This window comes from Fulmarus glacialis, unplaced genomic scaffold, assembly GCF_000690835.1.
Source record: "Fulmarus glacialis isolate BGI_N327 unplaced genomic scaffold, ASM69083v1 scaffold9769, whole genome shotgun sequence".
NCBI lineage: Eukaryota > Metazoa > Chordata > Aves > Procellariiformes > Procellariidae > Fulmarus > Fulmarus glacialis.
Window position 1 is genome coordinate 3354 of NW_009233844.1, and position 17218 is coordinate 20571.

A 17218-nucleotide genomic window follows, 5' to 3' on the forward strand; every position below is an offset into this window, starting at 1 on the left:
ACGGATCCACTGAATATTTCATTGCAGTCAGCAGGGAGGGACCTGTGCTCTCGTGTTTGTGAGTAGAGAGGCTCAGGGAGGGCTGAAAGAGAGGAATGTCCTCTCTCCTGAGTTAATATTTAGACAATGCTACCTCTTTTTTCATAAATAGTCTATTTTTATATTTCTGCATTTCCCAGAAAGCTTTGGGAGTAAGCCCTCCAGAAACTTAAATATGGTGTTTAGCCCTTGCTGTACAGTTACTTCTCTTGGCAGAGCTGGGCTCACTGTTCTTGAGCTTCTGATTATAGGATATGTATTTTTCATTTTTAATTCCTTGGTGTGTCTTTACTCAAATTACCTCCTTCCTTGCCAGCGGTGGAGGTTAGGTCCCACCACAAAGTAATTACTAGCACTGGAGATGCACATACTTCTCCCTTCTTCCAGTCACCCAGCTTGTGCCCAGTGCCTGTGTGCCGTATGCGTGTGTGGTCTTAATAGTAAGGGCAGACAGCAGCACAGAGGCCATAAGCCTGCTCTTATTTTTGTTACCTGTTTGCAGCTGAACTCTGTTGACATCTCACCAGCTTGATACGTTCAGATGTGTAAGGGTCCTGTATCAGCCTTGCAGACTGCTGGTGGCACAGCCACAGCACCGTGGCTGCCTCCCAAGGTGCTGATGCAGCAGGCAGTTAATTCAAAGCTCTGTTGCTGTTTACTAGCCACACTGTGTATGTGCTTGCTCTCCGCTTTAATTCTGTATGTGCAGTAAATACTCTGTATGAAGGCAGGAGAAAGCTTTGAAAGAAAGATCAACACTCTTTTCTCTTATGTGTATTTGGCCTCAGATTCCAGCTGCTTAATTTATGGATGTGCTTCTCACAACTACTTACGATTTGTGGCAGAGGACTGCGCTGTACACTATTGGGATGCAGTACAGCTGGTGTAGGGTACTCTCCTGCAAGAGAAAAGAACTTATATGACTAGCAATAGGTATGGGAATTTTTTTAAGGCAGAATTGCAACTGCCAAAAATGCATTTGATTTTTTTTTTTTTTTTTTTTAAGTGGGGTTGTTAATAGCCTTGTGGAATTGTTCTAAAGGTTGAGTCCTTCCAAGTTTTGATCCTCTATCATACTTTAGACCTGGGAGAGTAAGTCCCTTTTCAGCAAGCCAAACAGTGGCTGCCTCATGAATGGAAATGGGGAGCTACCAATTTACAATGCCAACCTTCTTCCAGTTCTTGACAGTGCAAGGCAAACCTTTCAGCTTTGTCCAGTGAAAAGTTGCATGGCTTTCTGCTGATTAGTAAGCTTGCAGTAAGTGGGACTAGGGAACAATTCTGCCAACACGTGATGCACGTTTCATTGCTGCCAGTCAAAATATGCATGCTGTGCTGTGACTTCCAGAGGCTCTGGGGACGAAATCAGCATGATCACCACGGCACTGGTGCTCCTGTGAAATCATCAAAGCCTTTATCCTCTTTTATACTTACTAAATGAATCCTTGGGGGGAAAATTTTGAAGTTGAGAGTGTGAAAAATCCTTTGTTCTTGAAAGTATAATATCACAGCTCTGGCTATTTGATGACTGCAAGCAGCAGAAGGAGCAGAAGTCTGGCTAAACGCTATCTCTACAAGGAGAAATAAAACTGAGTCAGCAGGCATTAGCATGTGTAGGACATGGCTCCCTGGCTGCTTTACCCAATGGCTTGTTTAGTCTTGTTCTGCTACGTGTTAGCAGCTTTTGGCAATGTACAGTGATTAGCGCTCTGTGTCTTTCCTCGCTGCTCCTCTCTGTATCCTGGGGCTAGGATTAGGTTACAGCCCTGAAATGGCATGGTTGGCTGCATTGACTGAGAGCTGAATAGTAAGGGCAGAGTTTTATTGATAGACTGAAATGCCTTCTGTGTTTGTTTCCCTTCTCTGGAGGAGGGATGACATTATTTTCATTTGTAGTCGTTCTGTCTCTGACCTAAACATGTGGTGTCCAATTTCCTTCCCTGGCAGGTGACCTGGAAAATGAGGAATGGTGTCTGGGTACAGAGCTGACTCCAGCAATAAAGACTGAGCCAGCGTTGTGTGAGACGTCAGGCCTTGCTCCCTCAGTCAGTCTCACTGTCACGGCCACATCGCTGGAGGGGGAACAACCTGAGCTACAGACGGATGCCCTGGTACATGCAGACTTTCTGTTCTCCTCTCTGCGCAATTATCTACAGATTCTCCTAAGACTCTGCATACCAGTGTAGCCTCCTTGGTGCCAAAGGTTGTCAATTCAGGGTGCACGCTGCAGTCTGCTTTATTATTTTTTAATGTTTGCTTGTGTCCCACTGCTGCTGTAAGAGCTTGTGTTTCAAAACACTTATCTGCATCTTCAGGTCTTAATGGTTGGATGCACAACTTTCTCTTCTATGCTAGCCCCAAAGCCTGGGGTTCATGCTTTTTTAAAAATATTTAAACAGTTTCTAATGAACTAGTTCTACCTGAACTAACCTATTTGCCCTATCGAGCCTGTGGCAAGCTAAGTGTCTTCCATAATAACTTGCTTTAGTGTTGCTGTGCCTTCCCCTAATCAGAACAAGACTCCTTGTTTGAAACAATGGGAGAGTTTCCCTGTTTGCCTGCTAAGTCACTTTTGCCAGATCTGTGAAGCTTTGACATTTCAGCCTGCCTCATATGGAGCATTTGTGATGCCTTTCTGACCACAGCTGGAGCAGCCAGTGGGCATTCTCAAGGGCTTAGTTTGGCTGTGGTTAAGGAGAATGAACTGCAGCAGCTGATTGCTCACCAGAGTCCCCCGTCAGTGGAGAAAGAAGCATGACTGTTCTCAGTCCCCAGGGTGCGATGTCAGTCCAGGCCGTTAGTATATGCCGAAAATAAATGTTTCCACTTGGATGTGGATCAGAAATACATGCAACAGAAATTATTTTATGAGAAACTGAGAAAATTAAACACAAGTTTCCCATAATCCTCTTCTAGTGTGAACGTGCTGTCCTTGGTACATAGCCCTGCTGCAGCTTGGGATGCCATGATTTGCAAAGAGTATATTGGGACTAGCTGGTGGCTCACTACCATTAGTTACAGAGAATAGTTACCATTAGTACGGATTAGTTACACAGATTATTGAGAGAGATTTTGGCTGCAATGAGCATGCTGGTATGCCAGACTGACTTCCTCAAGCCTGGGACTGTAGCATTCAGGCAGACTCTGGGCAACAGCTTGGCAGCCTGGTGCCCCAGCCCTGTCAATAGGGCCAGCCAGATGTCTTCCAAACTTCGTCAGCCGTGACTGTCTCTTTTCCTGCTTCTCCACACCGTGAAAAGAACTTGGGTTTGATAATCTGGTGCTCAGTGACTGGCACCTTGCTCTTGCTCCCAGATGACCATGGTCTTGAACAGGCTCTCCCCCACTGCCAGGAGTGTTTCTGTCTCTGCTCAAACAGACTGTGCAGTCCGGCAAATCCTAGTGGCAGCTCTGTTGCTAAGAGAAGTAATTTGAGTGGGTTGCATGCTAGCTTTCAGCCTGAAATGTCATCTCTGAGGCATAATCTTTTATTTAGCTAAATATAGTAGTAAGAAAAGCCACAGTGGGAGTAGTGAGGGCAGTATTCTCTGTAGCCTGGTTTAGCAAACTGTGTGAAGCAGTTAAAGCTTTGCCTATAGCAGAGCAGGAGGAGAGGGAAACCTCTCCATTTATGGAGAAGTCATCCTTGTATCCTTCTATTAAGATTTTTTAAGATGTGTGCTTTGGGTTTTCATGCTATTAATTTCTCTTTTCTAGATGAAACCACTGAGCCAGAAAGTTCTTCCAGAGATTAAATTGGAGCCCCATGAAGTGGATCAGTTCCTGAACCTCTCTTCTAAGGAAGGTCTGTTAATTAGCAACCCAAAATGTAGGGGCAGATGACCAGAATGCACAATGAATGTACTTTACCCTGATTAAATATTTGGCTTCCTCGTTCGCCATGTTAATCTTCAGGCTGAAGCTGTTGCCTTCTAGGGATTCAACTCAGGCTGCTGAAGAGCCAGTCTCTCTCTGACCCATTTATGTGTTTTTTTCTTTTTTTTTTTTTCCTTTGCTCATCACAGAGAAAATGATCCCTTTTGTGTCTGTAGTGTCTTAACAATTGTACAGTTGCTGGAGGGAGCTTGAATCCTTAAAGTCCAGGATTATTTAGGCTAGAAGAGAAATCAGTTTGAGGGGACTTAACTAAGGCACTCTTCTTAACATGAAGAGTGTAAGTGGAAACTTTACTGTTTTAACAGTAAAGTTACAAAAGCAAGGATGTGAGTTTATTGGAAATTAAAAGTTAGGTGCATCTGTAGCATATTAGTTTTAGCAGTTTTTAAGAACCACCAGGATCCCTTTGCTCTAATCTATAAATGAGGAAGGAGGAGAAATGATCCCTGCCCTGAAAGTTAACATGGTTTTGTGGCAATAATCTGTCAACCCAAGGAAAGTTCGAGCGCGCCAAATATTTGGTCTGTTATTGAATAGTCTGTTAGTGAATTCATTTGTGTAGGTAAGTAGAACTGCTGTAGGGAGAGAAGCAAGGGATGTAGCAGGTGGAAAAAGGGAGGCTATATCTCAACTCAGGGCATAGATTCGATTGCTCAATTTGTGGGATTAAGGGCCTTGCTGTTTTTCAAGTGTGTATCTTCTTCTGGCAACTACTAGAGTTAAGATGCTAGACAAAAAGAGCGCATATATAATAGCTTTCTTTTGTTACTGTTTTTCTTCCTTCCTCCCCCACCGCCCATTTGATCTTTTCGACTCAAAATTTGCGAAGTATAACAGAAGTGGAAGGTGGCAAGTTCAGCCCTGTATCTTCCTACTCCCAATTTTCTTTGCTGTAAATTTATCTCAGAGAAAAAATGACTTAGTTATGGCTGTTTTGAACATCTGCTAAATTGTTCATGTAATATGAGTAGGTGAGACATTGCCCTGTTTCTCTTGGTCCAGACCCATTTGGTCATAAGCAGCACTTTGCTTGCCAATTCTAGCCACAGGTTCTTTTGGCTACAAGTGCAGTAGAAGTTAGCTTATGGCCCTGGATAGCACAGTGTGAAAGAGGTTTCTGTGGTGGTTGCCTATGCTGCTCCTGCTCCATCAGTACATTAAAGCCTTCGCTGTCACTAGGTTGTCACTTCCTCCCAGTTGTGCCAAACCAGGTCCTTAGGAGGCGGGTTATTTCTCCTCCCTGTTCATATAACACCTTGGACGTGATATCTTCTCTTGAAAAATACTGGCGATTTGTTTAATCCACAGCAAAGTTAGGAAAGACTATTGTTTTTGGAGAGAAAGCACGCTGGTTCAGAGCCCTCTGTTAATGTGGTTTCCCAGGGATAGGGGACTTGTACTGGAGGGCTATACTTAAACTTCAGAGCATTTGGAAAAGAAGCTGAAGTGTAGGTAGAAATGACTGGAGCATATGCACAGAGACCTATTTTGTCTGTTGAACCTAAAGATAGCTGCTGTGTTTCATTCCTCCTTTGGAGACCTGCATGCTCTGAAAATCTTCCAAGTTGCCGCTTTTGCTTGATCCATTTTTTAGCAGAGTTTTTAGTGTTGGAAACTGGGTGGTGCTGGTGGTGGCGGCTCTAGTGGAAATTTAAATTAGCACCTCAAAACCTTGTGTTATATGTCTCTCTTGCCATTTAGCAGTGGATCCCCTGCATTTGCCTCCAACCCCTCCCAGCAGCCATGGCAGTGACTCTGAAGGAGGGCAAAGCCCGGCTAGATCGCTCCCTCCTTCAAGCCCAATCCAACTACAAGCCACGGCTAAAGTGACATCGCGCGCAGCTTCAGCGCTCTCCAATTCCCCTCTCCTGACTGCACCACATGTAAGTTGGGCTGGCTTTTTCCAGCATCTATCTATCGGTCTCTCTTTCTCTCTTTCTTTCTCTCCCTTCCCTCCCTCCCCCCCTACCTTCCCCCTTCCCTCCCCTTCTCTCTCTTTCTCTCTCTCTCTCTTTTTTAAAATTTGAATTACTGTTTTTGCCATGGACTTGCTAACTTTCTGTTGTTCTTTAGACGAACCCATCTCTGGTCAAAACTGCAGATCCAGTAATTCTTGCTCACTGGTCTGTTCTGTTCCCACAGAGAACAGCGTGTGCCTCTCCTCTAAGTTGGGACAGGGTTCAACAGTGTTATTAGGTTTCTCCCACCATGGATTGTGTTTTGCATTAGGGCCAGCCCTGCTGGGTTAACCTGTCTCTGGTAGATCTGCATCTGTCCTCTTGTCTTGTCGAAAGGAAGTGGTGATCTTTAGGGAGGGATTTTCAGTAGTGCTTCTCATTTGACTTTTTCCCTGTTTGAGCCAAGGGAGGTTTTACTGTTGGCCTCAGTGTGTGCAGAGCTGGGCCAAGAACAACTGTTCTGAGGGAATCCTGTCCCAAAGGTTCAGTCTCTGAATGGAACCTACCTAAAAGGTCTTCCCCTTCCACGCATTCCCAATTGCAAGAGGCTGCTGTGTTAGTAGGCAGAGTCCTCTCTGAAGTGGGAAAGCTGCTGCCTCTGTTCCCTAACACCCTTTTCTCTAGGGCTGTGTGCACTTACTGTTATATTATTTCATTTCTATGACACTTGCAGAAATTACAGGGGACCGGCCCACTCATCCTGACAGAGGAGGAGAAGAGGACGCTGATAGCAGAGGGGTACCCAATCCCTACCAAATTGCCCCTGACAAAAGCAGAGGAGAAAGTGCTGAAGAAAATCCGCAGGAAAATTAAGAACAAGGTAAATGTTAATTTACTCTAAATTACCCTTTGCTGGGTAATTCCTACTCATTCTTCATTTAAAAAAATGTTGCAACAATTCTGCAGTAATGGTCTGTGGTACTGTTGAATGCAATGCTGTAAGATGTCTGTTAACAAAGTGTTTTTCTTTGTTCCTAAACACATCCAATAAATTGTCTGTCACTATGACGGTGTACCTCTGTCTAGGTATTTACCTGAACACATGAACAATAGAGTATTTAGCAAGCAGGGTATCAAGTTGCTGTTGCTTGGCTCCATTTTAAAAACAGTACAATCCTACTCTTATGGTAGGCAAAGACCTCTGTGTTCTTTCCATGGTGGTGAAGGTGTTCTTTTCCACTGTTTCATATTTTAAAATCTGACTGTGTATTTCAGTGCCTTCGTCTTTTGACCACTGAATTCCATAACCTTTAAATGGATGGTTGATACCAAGGCTGTGAAATGCCCTGCAAGTCTTTTCTTTCTTCCAACATGGGGAAGAGCTAACGATAGGGAGGAAAGCATTTTTTTTCAGACCTGGCCAGCTCACTTGTTCTAGAGGATATTAGCATACCTTTGAAGGTTAATGCATTCTGTTATTGGTTTTGCAGATAGAGCTGTAAATTTGCCTACGCTGAATTGGAATTTGGTCTTGTAATAGATTTTTTCAAAAATTTTTGAAAGTAACCTTGTGCATTTTATGTACCACTTTTATATAAACAGAGTCATTTATATTGGTGGGCCTCTCTGGAGGTCCTTTGGTCCAACTCCTTGCTTTGAAAGCAACATCAGCTTAGATCAAGTTGCCCAAGGACTTGTCCAGTCATGTTTTACTCAAAGGGTAAAGAGTCCCCAGCATCTGGGGGCAACCTGTTCCCATATTAGGCCACTCTTCTGGTAAAAACAAATAAATAGAATTCTTAACATCTAATTGGAATTTCCCGTGTTGCAACTTGTATTTGATGCCTCTTGCCACTTTGCTGTACGCCTCTGAGAAGACTCTGACATCATCCTTGCTACAAAAGATAGTTGAATGCAGCAATAGGGTTCCCTCCTTAGCCTTCTCTTCTTAAATCTGAACAAACCCAGCTTTCTCTGCCTTTCCTGATATGTCATGTGCTCCAGCATGCTTATTATAGCAGTGGCCCTCCTCTGGACTTCGGTACATGCAAAGTATTTATTTCAGAGCCACAAACTGTACACTGTACTCAACTGTGGTCTTGCAGGCTCTGAATAGAGGGGAAGAACCACTTGTCTCGACCTAGCTAGCTACAATCTTGTTAATGTAGACCCTGATCTGGTTGGCCACCTTTGCTACAGGGGCACATTGCTGACTTATGTTTGCCTTGTTCATCAGGACCCCCAAGTCTTTCTACAAAGCTGCTTTCTAACGCGTGCACGGGCTTTTCCTCTCCCAGATGCAGGGCATTGTCCTGGGATCATCTTTTAGTATTTGTCCTAGGATATTCTCTCCAGATGAATCTGATTTACTTTTTAAGGTTAGTTCTGTAAGAGCAGGGAATGATCTTTTTCCTGCTACTGAGAGGAGCAGTCTTGCTTCAGGATGTGGAAACAGACCAAGTCAGTGCTTTGCTTGCCAGGAATAGAAATGAGGACAGCACTGAGGCTTGAATCTAATAACGTCAGGGCTTTTTACCAGTTTATTAATTCATCTCTGATGCTTTTTTTTCTATGCAAATATTTGATGTTTTTCTTCCTTTTTCCTTAGATCTCTGCCCAGGAAAGTAGAAGAAAAAAGAAAGAATACATGGACAGTCTGGAAAAAAAGTAAGACAGCCTCCTTCCTGTTTCAAGCAGGGCAATAGCACTAGTTGCTGGACTGGGAAGGGATCCAGCTGTTGATGCTGGGACTGTTTCGTGCACAGAGTGCCAGCTGCCATCTCGTGGTTATGACGGAGAAAAGGCCCTTCTTCTGGCTTCTGCTTGTACATGTGCTGAGGTGCTGCATTCATAACTATCTCTACCTGCAACACGTTGCTAACATGCCAACAAGGACTTTAAACCTTAAATAAGGCAAGACCCATCTGCTCTGGGCCTCCCCCTCATGCAACTCTGTTGGCCTAGTGAGTAGGCAGTGTCCAGGGAAAGGTGGATTCAGAGTGAATATATTCTGTCTTCTAGTGCAGATGGAGACAGAAACAGGAAGTGGGTGAGTCAAGACTGCCTGGGAAAATAAGCGGGACTCAGGAAAACAGCATGTGACCCATCAACTTCCCTTAGCGAGAAGGAGCCAAACCCCCAGTTAGTGATTTATATCCCAAATTAATCTTTCTTCCAAGAGACAAGTATTCTAGTATTTCTCTTATGCACTTCACCAGATGGATCTGTTAAACCCCTTGTACCATCTTTGGTGATAGGCTTGATGTAATTTCTTTTTTTTCTTCTTATCTCTTTATAGCCGAGTCTCACTTTCTCAGAGTTACTCTTGTGAAATTCCACCCTACGCATACAGATAACAAAGCTATTTCCCTTTACGTTTTTCCTTTTTGAAGCTATTCCAGATGGTCATGTTTGTCTTTTTAGGAGTCCCATATTTTTACTTGGACCTGTTATGTGGCATTATATGATAATTTCCTTTAGTTTAGGGGTTTCCAGGGGCAGTGTGGAAATGAGCACTCTTGGGAATTAATCTCCTGGCTTATTAACCTCCATAAACTTGAAATTCGAGCATCTGATTTCAGAAGCATGGCATTCTCCAGATTGCTTGGTGCCTTATCCTAGCAATGAAATGCAAAGGAACACCTTTGCACAAAATACTTACTAACAACATAAGTATAGCATGTTCTGTGACTTTTAAAGTATCTGTCCCATGGCGCCAGGCACAGAGAAAGTCTGAGCAGGGTCTTTGCTGTTGCTATTTCAAGGAGCAAAAAGTAGTTACAGCCCATCCTGAGTGAGCTGCACCTACTGGGATGTAGTTGAGCACTGTAAGCAGGTGCTCCACAGCTACTAGTATCTTTTGTGATGTCTTTTACACTATGAAGTATGATTAAAGATTATGACTAAAGTTCGTTGATTTAACTTTTCATTAAATGTAGGCAAGATCATAGAGGTCTCTGTGAAAGCAAGTTTGGTTTGTTTTACAATCTCTTTAATAAATGACTGATTTTTTTACATTCCTCTCTCTTTCCTTGTGCTGTCTCCAGAGTTGAGACCTGTTCAAATGAAAATAGTGAGCTGCGTAAGAAAGTTGAAGTCCTGGAGAATACTAACAGGTAAGGTATGAAGGGAATAAAACAAAACTGTAGCATGATATTACAGTGAAAAGTGAAAATCTGGAAGTTAAGAGATAATTGAAATGTGAACAATAGCTGTATCTGGTGTGGTTAATATCAAAGAAAGATGAGGAAGGCCAGTTATTGTGACTGCAGTGTGATGTAAAGCATGGAGGCTTTGATGTTAGGTCTTAAACTGTCTCCCTAGCCTGTGGTGTGCTTGAGAAACCTTTTAGCACTCTTTGAGTTCTTCCACTGCCCAGGGAAACATAATTAGTGATACATAACGAACAAAAAACTACAGCCCAACTCTCCAAATTGTCTTTATTCAGTGAAAAACTGTTTTGACAGGAGACCTTGATCTGGAACATGACACTTCCAGAAATTACAGTGCTGAAGCTCAAGAGTCATTAATTCCTTCCGGACTACTAGATGTCATTGTAATTATTGTGCATCCTTCTAACCATCTCATGCCCCAGAATTTCCTTCATATGAAGGGGAAAATCAGCTTCTTGTTTCTTCATTTCTGAAGAAATGAGTGACTTATTGATGGCTTTCTCAAAGGACACATGGCAGAAAATGTTGAATAGCTGAGCTTTTAATCGGATGTTAGCTGAGAGTGGAGTGTCAGTCGTGGCTTGTGCTCGGTGCGTTCTCTAATGATGGCAAATTCCAATGAGTAGGTGCTGGATAAGCTCACTGTTAACACCTTCTAGATAGAGGCATTTGTAGTGATGGTTGAATATTACCATTGAACATGATGGTAGCACTGAAGTGTAGGAGGAGGCTGGGTTTTGAAGATGAGACCCACGATCATGGAAAACCACCCTAGAGCTTCTCTGGCAGCCAATGTATTGCTAATTGAGTGGCATGTGTTGTTTCTAATCTCCGGATCCAATCTCTAATTTCATGGAGCCAGACCCTGTAGCACTGTAATTTGCTGGAGAGTGTCTCCCACACACTGCTCATGCATAAAGACATCTGCTGCTTGTTTGAAGAGAGCCAAGCCATTTCTGAGCGTCTTGTATCTTCCTCCAGGGTTTTACATAAAAGAACCAGGAATTGTTCTGTAGATGTAGAGTAGGGTTTTCTCTCCCAGGATCTGTCCCAGGAGGTGCTGAAGCCAGCTGCTCTAAGGAAAGGTGCAGCTGTGGATGAACCACTCAGGGACAACATGTTGTCAAGCCTAGAGTTGTTCTCCCCAGTTCAGCTAAACTTGGCCAGCTGTTTTCATCTCTGAGTTGTTGCGGATGCGGTCATGAGAACAGCTTTGTTGGTATTGTCCATCCTTTTAGACAGGACCTTTAGGATCTTCTCTATTATTTGATGATCTTAATTCTCTCATGCTAAATGCTCTAAAAATATTTAGCTAAGTGATATTATCTCCAAATCCTTCATATTTCGGGCATGTGGGATTAGTTGCATTGTTTTCTTCCATCTGCAATAGCATTGATACTAATTTGTAATCTCCTGCAGAGAAGCAGATGTTCGTGACCCTCTGCACATAAATTCTTGTAATTCATGGCAATGCTGTTTTGGCTATTTAGATACAAACTGTATCTAAAATCTGTTAAGGCTTCAAATTGAAGTACTGAGAAATTTGTAAAAGTGCCTGCTTTCATCAAGCCTGAATTATGTAACATACCACATTATGGATTTTTTCACCTTAACCCCAAAAAGCCACTTTTCTTATTTAGTGTATAATTGTGCAACTGTCTCATTCAGAGAATGGTTCCAGGCCCTTGTTCAATGTACATTATCCGCTTCCTACGGTGAATTCAAAATGTCTGGTTTCCTCATTAGTATTTATTTGCACAGAGCCTTGATGTGGCATCCAGAAACTGTTCAAATGTTTCAGAAGTTGTCTTCACAGCATCCTATAGCTGGTACTTCCATCTCCTATGTACAGTCAGGAATCAAAGTTCAAAGCAGTGATGGTCAAAATTATGCAGTGTAAGTTTATTCTTGGATGCCCAAATTTATGTGTTTAGGACTTTATTTCTCAAAGTACCTAGCATACATGCATCTTATTTAATATGCCCAAAGCAAAGCCCCAGTTGACTTTAGTTGCAACTTTGAGTGTTCAGTGCAGTAAAAAATGAAGATGTCATTGAAGGTATTATCTAAAAGTAGATCTACAAACATTAGAGCTGTTCTTTTGTGAAAAATTGTGAGTGTGGAAGAAAGATAACAGGAAAATAAAGCTGTGATTACATGTAAAAATGTTCATGCATTCAAGTGTAGATGAAGGCACAGTTGTTTTTTTATCTTGTTGGAAAATTGGGCTATAGCTGCTTACCTAAAAGTTCATGCACATGTATGTGCTGTCAGTCAGTATCATGTTTTTATAGTCTGGCTGGAGTTGAGAGGAAATGAAGGGCAATTTCCAAAACATACAACTATTGAACAACAGTTTCCTTTCAGTATGTGCAATCAGTTTTTCAGAGCATGTTATTCTATATATAGAACACATTTGCACAGATACATACCTAAGACTTCAGGGAAACCCTGCTTGCATTTCAAAATCTGGCTCCAAACCACGGAAACACAAGAATTTCTTCTGGTAAAAATGTTCCTACATTATTCTCAGTAACATGAAAAAATTTAGAAGAATCTTCCCAGAGAGCCTGCCTTAGCCTGAAACTCTGGATCTGAAAAGATGTAATGTAAAAGGTGCAAGTGTGGTTAAAAAATTTGCATCCAGAAGCATCTCCCTTGACATTCATGCATCTTTAAAGGCAAGGCAGGAGGCTGGGGATCAAGATGCAGGGGAGTTTTTAATTCTCATTACTCTGAGTGGGTGACTGCAGCATTTTTGGCATCTTTAGTATTAGAACACTAGCATATGTTTCCTCTCCTAATTTATGTGACTCAGTCCCTTAAAAGAAACCCATCCAAGTTCCTTTCTAGGCAGTTTTCTCAAAACTAAGGAAGCACATTATTACATGCATATCTGTTATGTCTTGTAGCCACAAGTGAGCCAGGCTCTCATTGGTTTGAGTAGCATCTGAACATGTGGGGCACTGCTGTCTTAGAAAGCAAAGGGTATGAGAAGAAGCTGGCACCAAGCGTTGAACTGACTTGTCCCACTCACCAAGAAGGCTTGATCCACTTAAGTTTTGGCACTGGGACTGAAGGCAGAAGCTGCCAATGATCTAGGGGGTTGAATACGGTCTCTGATACCAGCATTGTCTAGCTGGGAGCCATGGCTATTTGGGCTTAAAGATGGTATTGAAACATCTGGTACTGTGTATGACATATGAGAAGTACTTTTGCTTTTCGGTTCTGTTGAGTCTGTATTTATAAATATATTGATGAACACTTTTGCTGGAGAAATGATAGACAGAGGATCCAATTAGCATATGGTTGAGAGTGTTGTACATGGACAAAGCATGCAAGTAGCTGCTAGAGTTGCTCCCACGGAGTAATGACTACCAAGTTGTGTAGACCTTCACTCTGACAGACACCTTAAAGGCAATGGCTTTATACAGTTGGGATGTTCTTCCATTTCTCATGCTCCTGCTCAAGCCACTGTTACAACTCCCAATCATCTAAAGATCAAGTTGCTTATCAGTCTGATCCACCAAGGGTTTATCAGCACCAAAGCTACCGGAGTTCACTGATTTGCTTGGCTGTTCCTTTATTTGAGGCTGGTAAAGTAATTTTACCAAGTCATTTTCAAGGAGTGAAGGATCCGGACTTAAGTTGCAGTGAGATATCTTGCACTTCATTTCAGACCACCCTTATAATAGTTGACAAAGCATGGCAGCCCTGGAGTGACTCCTTGTTTTCAAAGCAGCAGGACAGTGTTTTTTATGCTGAAACATAAAAAACATTTTCTTTGATGAAAAATTGCTGGATTTTTTCTTTGTAATTCGAATGAGGAAAAATTGCGGATTTTTTAATGCTTTGAGGTATTCTGGTCTTTCAGTGAAAACCTTACTTTGGGATTAGCTCTCTTTCCTACAAATAGGACAGGCAGAGAAGGAATACATGTGTAGAGTTGGAAGACAGAATAATTTTTCTCCTTACCAAAATTAGGTTTTGTTCCTCACAAAGTAGATAAATTCTCTGAAATGTCTTGATGAAAATAAACAGTGTTTGGTGTCCCCTAGAAGCTGTCTTTTTTTGTTTAAGTCGATGTTGGATTTTAAACATAAACACTGAATTGAGGAAGCCTCCCAGGTGGCTAGGTCCTGGAGTTACAAATTTTCTCTCCATAATCAAAGTGTCACGGAAAGCAGAGGGAAGCCTTGACTTGTTCCTTACTTTGGTAGTGAAAAGAGCTCTTCTGGAGATGAATACATGTATGTGCACACGAAAACAAGACATCATAGGCAGAGTGAATTTGCTGGCAGTGTGTGGAAGGGAGAGCAGAAGTCTTCAGTCACTTTACAGCTTTCCTATGAGGTGCTTCCATTGGCAGAGAAGAGTGTGAAAGCACGTTCACACCTCCTAAGGAGGTGACCCTCTAATTGAATATCACTGGGAAATGTGTCAGACACAGTGAAATAATCCCTGTGGGTGCAAGCCCCCGTACGCACAGTGCCTTGGGATTGCATTTTCTCCTGTTCGGACTTAGTCATAGGCCGTGTATTTCACTAAAAGCATTTGTGGCCTTCCTGCTGCTATTTAGAGGGAGCATCTTCATTTAGCTTAAGTTCCTGTTCTACAGAGCAGAGAGCTGCTCCTTTTCTCCCTCTTCGTCCAGATCATCCCTGCAGCCGTCCAGTAGCAATGAAGGCAGCTTTTGCATGGGAGAGGAGATCTTTTGACCTTGGAATCCAGGTTTTCACCATTCCAGATTCAGAGAATAAAAGCACCAAGTTTGGCAGTGGCAGGGTAAACTGGTATCATCTCTGAACAAACAAACTTGTTTCTTGCTCTTCCTTTGACTCTTGCTCTTAGTTTGAAAATGCACCTGTAGCCTGTCAGCTCCCAACACTGAGTCCTTGTCTGCTGAGAAGATGACAGTAGCTCTGCTCAAACAGATAAATGACTTGGGGGAGAAAGACATTTTATATGAAGGTTGTTGGTAAATAAGGTGGGTGATGAATATTCCTCTGTGTATAGGAGACCTCAGAATACCTGCCTAATTATACTTTCCAAAAAGGGAGTGTTTTGGAATCAGCTCTCTGGGCCCACTCTGCCCAGCAGGTTTTTTAAATTGGACACAAAAAGGCAGAGATGAGCAAAACGAGAAGAATTGCCTCTTTTCTGTTGATTTCCTCACCAGCCATTAGCTGTTTTCTCACTGACGCCTCCACAAAAAGTGGCAAGAGCGATCAGCGTTTCAAGGCTGCTGCTGCTGCCAGCCCCCGAGCTGGGGAGGAGGAGAGCTCCTTCCTCCTCGCTCTGCAGAGCTGTTCTGTGTCGACCCCAGTGACTCAGGCTGAAACGGGGCGGGAAATTTAGTCTTCTATAATAGCACAGAAATTGCAGGGTTAAAAAGGCATTGCTGTATAGCGTGGCTGGTGGCATACGGTGGGAATACTGTATGCAGCATGTTCTGTGCTGGGAAATGATATATACCATGTACGCAAGTCTTTGTGAACCCTATGCCATGCAGTGGATGAGAGGAGGAATTGGGGACAGATGCAGAAGGGAACAGGGAATTAGGATGGTCTCATTTATGTGATGGACAGTGTTTTCATCTCTGAATTTGCCTGTGGTCTCTCTAGTAGTGAATAAAGGACTGAATTAGACGAATCTTTTTTTAAATATTGAATTGCAGAATAAACCATGGTCTCAAGAGCATGCAAGACACATCCTTCCTGAATAAGTTGAGAAGGATCTGCTGGCCCAGATAAACCTGTGCTGTGAGCATGCCTTGTGCTCATTTCGGAATGCATTCCTGAAGTCCTTGAATTCATTAAACCCTAATTAGGAATGAGCATTGATGATTAAAAAAATCTATAATAATAGGCAGACAAGTGTATATTGAGCTGTGAAGGCACCTCTGGGTCTGTCCTACAATTAGCTTTTAGCCAGTTTGGTCTTAAAATAATCTTCTTATTTTCTCTGACATCCTAACCTTGCCTCTTGCTTTAGTATTTGACGTCACAGCCTCCAAAGCTGTTGCCTGGAGTTTTGTGGGGGTTACCCTCCGCAATAGGTTGTGAGACTTACAGGAGAAATGACAAGTAAAATTGGAAACAAACAGCAAAGTTAACATCCTGATGCAAAATTGTACTATATTTGACTGTGTCGAGGGCGAGTATTTGGATTACTCCTTGTCTGTTAAAAAGCTTTAATGAAAACAAAATGAAAACTGCTGTGAAAACCCTATATCAATCATTCTTTGAGATAGTTTCCCATGTAAATTACTAGTATCCTAACTGTAGTAATTGATGATGATACAGAAGAAAAACAGGCAGAAAGACAGAACACCTTCCAGGTCTGGGACTGTTGACTCCAACAAGAACAGAATTGCCATCGTGGTTGGGACCTCTGAAAGACACAGTCAGAGTAGCCTCTTCAAGCATCTGTGATTTTTGTCAACTCCTGGAGGATTTAGCAAAGAGCAATAAAGTGCTTTATTTAATAAATGAATTTATGAGAAATGAAGTCTGTGCCTATGTCTAGCTTTAAGACCTTCTCTTTGAAAATGGTCCAGCATGTGGTCCAGACCTGGACCACTGTACATCAGGTTTTCAGAAAAAGGAGGTAGCTGTATACCTCTGCCACCAATTAGAGGAGTTATAAACTTGCTTCTGCACCTTTTCACATAATGGTGAAACTCCTGCTGGAGGACGAGTATTTGGATTACTCCTTGTCTGTTAAAAAGCTTTAATGAAAACAAAATGAAAACTGCTGTGAAAACCCTATATCAATCATTCTTTGAGATAGTTTCCCATGTAAATTACTAGTATCCTAACTGTAGTAATTGATGATGATACAGAAGAAAAACAGGCAGAAAGACAGAACACCTTCCAGGTCTGGGACTGTTGACTCCAACAAGAACAGAATTGCCATCGTGGTTGGGACCTCTGAAAGACACAGTCAGAGTAGCCTCTTCAAGCATCTGTGATTTTTGTCAACTCCTGGAGGATTTAGCAAAGAGCAATAAAGTGCTTTATTTGAGAAATGAAGTCTGTGCCTATGTCTAGCTTTAAGACCTTCTCTTTGAAAATGGTCCAGCATGTGGTCCAGACCTGGACCACTGTACATCAGGTTTTCAGAAAAAGGAGGTAGCTGTATACCTCTGCCACCAATTAGAGGAGTTATAAACTTGCTTCTGCACCTTTTCACATAATGGTGAAACTCCTG

The 17218-nt window shown here is 42.4% G+C and overlaps 1 protein-coding gene across 1 annotated transcript in view; it reads left to right on the plus strand.

Moving 5' to 3' along the window:
- Window positions 1–1986: 1986 nt before the first annotated feature.
- The window catches only part of CREB3L2 (cAMP responsive element binding protein 3-like 2), a gene marked incomplete at its 5' end in the record, with an annotated part of 19113 nt that continues 3881 nt past the window's right edge, over window positions 1987–17218 (plus strand). Inside the window, 6 exons of the mRNA XM_009585453.1 lie at window positions 1987–2150; window positions 3757–3844; window positions 5638–5819; window positions 6568–6714; window positions 8443–8501; window positions 9881–9949. Coding sequence (XP_009583748.1) covers window positions 1987–2150; window positions 3757–3844; window positions 5638–5819; window positions 6568–6714; window positions 8443–8501; window positions 9881–9949 — 709 coding nt within the window. The remainder of the gene's footprint in view (window positions 2151–3756; window positions 3845–5637; window positions 5820–6567; window positions 6715–8442; window positions 8502–9880; window positions 9950–17218) is intronic.